We start from the raw sequence: 4424 nt of genomic DNA, 5'->3' as shown, positions 1-4424 counted from the left end.
AATGAAAAAAGCCATTTACTAATAAGCTTGTAATCCAGCTAACGGAAGCTCCAACTCCAACCCCAAGTGCTAAAAATTGAGATGGAAATATCTCTACATTCAGGACAAATGGAATTGACTCTGCTCCGAGGGAATGTACAAGGCGATAAACATCTAATATCAGGATTATATAAAATCTAATTTTCGAAGGACATGACTTTACATGCCATTCACGATGCCTTTCAAGGCACAAATTTTCGACCGACGCTTCATTTACCAAGCACGCACCAGGTTGGAACTAGCAATTGCAACCATATAGGAAAAAAAAAAAAAACGTAAGTAGATGATGATGAAAACCTTGTGTAAAAATAGGTTTTTATATTTTCTAGTGTTTGGTAGCATAAAAGGATATGAGTCAAAGAAAAACTATCTTTAATCAACATAAAAATTATGGCTTATTTTTAAAGATTATTTTCCATTTAATTGTTTTGGAAAACAACTATATCTTATAGTAAACTAAATAAGAGAAGTTAAAAGGTTATTTTTTAACTTATTTAAAGTTGCTACTAAACATTGAAAAATGAGATAGTTTTATAGAAAATACTTATTGAAAAATGACTCATTTTCTAAAAAACATCATTATTGAAACAAACAAAACATTAAAAAAGTTAAAAGCATAAAGCATTAATAAGAAGTACTTACTTGATTGATTTGGGAGCAAAATGCACAGGTTTCTACTAAACATGTCATGCAGGTCCATTTGGACGAACTTTTAGACATATTGTAGAATGGACAAGTTGCATTTGCAAATTCTTTTGAATCAAGGTAATCAATGCGTGGAGCTAATTCGGCACCACGATTCAAGGTAGCAGATAGCAGGAACAGACTGATTACTACTCCAGTTAAAGAAAGTACAAGTGACCGCCTTCTTCCAAATTTTTCAATGACAAACATAGTCACTGTCGCTCCCATAAATGGAATTAGAATATCTAGTAAAATTTGTTCTAAAACACCCAATTTGGATGCATCTTCATTCAACTCCGTAATGTAAGCTATAATATTTGACCCAACAAAGTGTTGAGTTATTTGGACTACTAAATTGACTAATAGGGCCCTTCTAAATTCTAGATTTTGAAACCCAGTTTTTACCAATTCTGTAAATGGGATTTTTGGTGGCAAATTTCTTATAATCTGCAGTTCTTGTTCTGCAACTTCACTTTCATAAACCTCCCGCATAGCTGTTGCAGCTTTATCCAAACTACCCTGAACAAAATAAACCAAATATTTATCCATATCTGTATGTATATATACCTAAAAGCCAAAGTATAGCATTCATTATTGCTGCACTCTTATTAAGCCACCTTAGTAGTCTTTTTTATATTGAATTTTTTACAATATTAACTATATAAATATATTGATTTTATAAATTCATTTTAGGTGATTTTAGCTTCACAAATTCATTTTAGGTAGTTTTAACTTTACATATTCATTTACTTTAATTTTGATATTTTAACTAAATAATAAATCAATGGAAAATCTAAAAAATAAAGTGTTGTCTAAATATATTCCTTTTTTACGGTTTTAAATTTATATATTATTTGGCCTTTTTATCTTCTTTTATTTTGGCTCCTCTTATTCTTATCCTTTAACTATAAATTTGTCACACTCTTCCATTCTAAACCATATTTTTCCTATACAAAAAAAGTTCTCTCTCTCTCTCTCTCTCTCTCTCTCTCTCTCTCTCTCTCTCTCTCAATTTTTTTTTCATTTTTTGTTGGATTTTTTTTCTTGCATTTCTACCTTAGATTGATGAATATTCATGTTTTTTAAAATTCTACTTTTAATTGTTTATAGCTAAAAAAGGAAATCAATGAAAAATAAAAAAAAAATTTTTAAAAAAAATGTCTATAAAAAATGTATTCGCAGATTTATTGTATAGGAGATCATTTTATTTGCAACACTAAAATACTTATAATATGTTATATTTTATGTTGTTGTCAGGTTTTAGTTTATTTTGAAAACTACAGGATCATTTGAAGAAGCTGATGAAGAAGAATTAGTTTAGTTGAAGACAATGGTTTTTGTGTAATTCCCTTTCTCTATTTAAAAATATTTTGTTTAACAAATTATTTGTGAATTGTTATATATTTTTTATATGTGTTCTTAGATGCTTGAGTAATTATTTTAAGTATTTATGAATATTTTATGCTATTCTTTATCTTCCTTATCTTTTTAGTATACTTTGAGATTTAAAAAAACAAAAAAAATTCAATTTTGTGTATAAAATTATTTATTTATCTATTTATTTTTCACATATAGGATTAGAAGCTAGATTAGATTATGACAGCATTAACACAATACTTCTTCATTTAAAAACAACAATTCTCTATTTTTTTTCCCCCTTTGGAATTGTACCCTCTTGTTTTGTTTTAAAGAAAAAATGATTAAAATCTTTTATTTTTCCTTACTTTTTTATTTTAAATTGTAGTTTTGATGAGTATTATCAGTTTTTTTAGTTATGTTTCTCTGTGTTTTTGTTGTATGGTAGAAAAAATTGGGTTAGAGAAATTTTGTTTAAAACTAAAAAATTAATTTCCAAATTTCATATGCCTTTTGATGATACACAAAATTTTATAAATAACTTCTATTAAAGTATTAGTATTTTCACTAACTTACTTTTTTAATTCTTAAGAAAAATTGTATTGTTTTGATTTTGCTATGATAAAAATTATATGTTAAACATTTGGGACTGTAAAATATGATTATGAATTACATTATTATTTATTAAGTTATTCTAGATTGAAATATATATATATATATATATATAAAAGATTACTTTGAAAAATTAACACGCGTAAAGACACATACCTCTCTCTGTAGCCACCTTGGTGATTCAGGGCACAGCGGTAACAAAACAAGTTGAAAAGTTGGAACCACTGTTTCGATAACAAAAAGAAACCTCCAGATACTTGGTACCTGAAATATATACAGGTATATATATTTTGATTAAGATAAATTCAATTATAATGTTGATTGTTTATGTTTCACGTAAAATTATGACTTTAAAATTATGCATTAAAAAAAAAAACACAGAAACAATACAAGAAAATTGTGCGTGAAACGTACAGTGAATTTTGCCTCACTCAATTTGACTATATATACTAAAAAAGAAGTCTAAGAATACAACAAAATATTAAAACATTTTCACAATACTTTTATTTTTAGAATCCGAATAGATATATTTTTATTTTATTTGAGAGAAATACTAAATCCATTACATTTTTAAAACAAATTATAAATGACAAGTTGTTATTGGTTTTAAATTGAACCCATTACTGATATAACTTTTTTATCCTTCAAAAATACCTTGTCACATAAAATTTGTTACAAAATTATTGTGAAAATGTTGTAGACATAGCATTTCTTTTTTTTTAATTTTATTTTGATCTATAAAGAACTGAGATCTTGTGATTTCAAAACTTGAAAAAAAAAAAAAAAAAAAAAAAAAAAAAAAAAGAAAAGAAGAAGAAGAAGAAGAAGAAGAAGGGACTCAATAAACCAAATGTGTATTATAGGGGCATTGGTGCTTTTTATATAGCTAATAGATATATATATATACTATAATAGCAGATTAGCAGTGAAATTAGAAGAATGATAGAATTAGATTAAAACAAAATACTAACCTTACTAGAAACTTGCACACATATATAAGATACCAGTTGTCCGAATACAAATATAATTCCAATAGTGCTAATCAATTTTCCCCTCGATTTTGCTGTTGACCACTCGGATAGGTAGAGCAACGATGACGTGGAAGACATTCCAAGTCCGATTCCAGAAAAGGCTCTACCTACAAGTAGCATTGGTAGTCCCATTGAAGAGGAAACTGAAATTGGTCCAAAAATTTGGAACATATTGGAGATTATTATGGTTTGTTTCCTTCCTATCGTTTCACTTAGGAACATTCCCACAACGGAACCAAGAATGGTTCCAAGTGCATAGAGGTAATTCATCGATTTTGAAGCGTCTCTATCCAGGGAAGTTAGCTCTTCTCGCATGTAAATAGTTGCAATAGAAAAAATTCCTACAATAAAAACAGATTAACCATCAAAAAAAAAAAAATCGAAACCAAGACCAAAAAAAAAAAACCTATTTTCAATAAATATATATAACTATCAATATAATCAAAAGGAAAAACAAGCAAACAACAATTAATTGAAAGAAAACTTACTCAAATCATAGGTTAAATTGAAACCCGTGAAACAAACAACTACAGAGAGAATAGTGATTCTATCCATGAGACTTGTAGGCTAATTATATATATATATATTTAGGAAAAGAAAACTAGAATTTATAGAGATTTGGGTTGAAAGTAGACAAGGCAAATGGGTGGGTCGGGTTGGGTTAATTGGGTTGCGGGTCAACGGGTTGTGGGTCAAAAATTT

General features: G+C 27.6%; 1 protein-coding gene across 1 annotated transcript; it reads right to left on the bottom strand.

Moving 5' to 3' along the window:
- Nucleotides 1-663: 663 nt before the first annotated feature.
- LOC142634837 (putative inositol transporter 2) lies at nt 664-4037 on the bottom strand. Its single transcript, XM_075809091.1, has 3 exons — nt 3696-4037; nt 2848-2955; nt 664-1242 (listed from the first exon to the last, which is right to left on the bottom strand). The coding sequence occupies exons 1-3, from the start codon at nt 4035-4037 to the stop codon at nt 664-666; spliced, it is 1029 nt and encodes a 342-aa protein (XP_075665206.1).
- Between the last annotated feature and the right edge of the window lie 387 nt (nt 4038-4424).

Source organism: Castanea sativa, chromosome 5 (genome assembly GCF_040712315.1).
Source record: "Castanea sativa cultivar Marrone di Chiusa Pesio chromosome 5, ASM4071231v1".
Taxonomy (NCBI): domain Eukaryota; kingdom Viridiplantae; phylum Streptophyta; class Magnoliopsida; order Fagales; family Fagaceae; genus Castanea; species Castanea sativa.
Note: the sequence above shows the minus strand (reverse complement) of the source record. Positions and strands in the feature narration are given on the sequence as shown.

What these genes read in the sequence shown, in the direction of transcription:
- LOC142634837 (XM_075809091.1), bottom strand. Translation starts at nt 4,037, where the DNA reads ATGCGAGAAGAGCTAACTTCCCTGGATAGAGACGCTTCAAAATCGATG. An exon ending in TATTTGTATTCGGACAACTG is followed by an intron (nt 2,956 to 3,695) that starts GTATCTTATATA and finishes TATATATTTCAG; the next exon opens with GTACCAAGTATCTGGAGGTT. An exon ending in CAAGGTGGCTACAGAGAGAG is followed by an intron (nt 1,243 to 2,847) that starts GTATGTGTCTTT and finishes TATTTTGTTCAG; the next exon opens with GGTAGTTTGGATAAAGCTGC.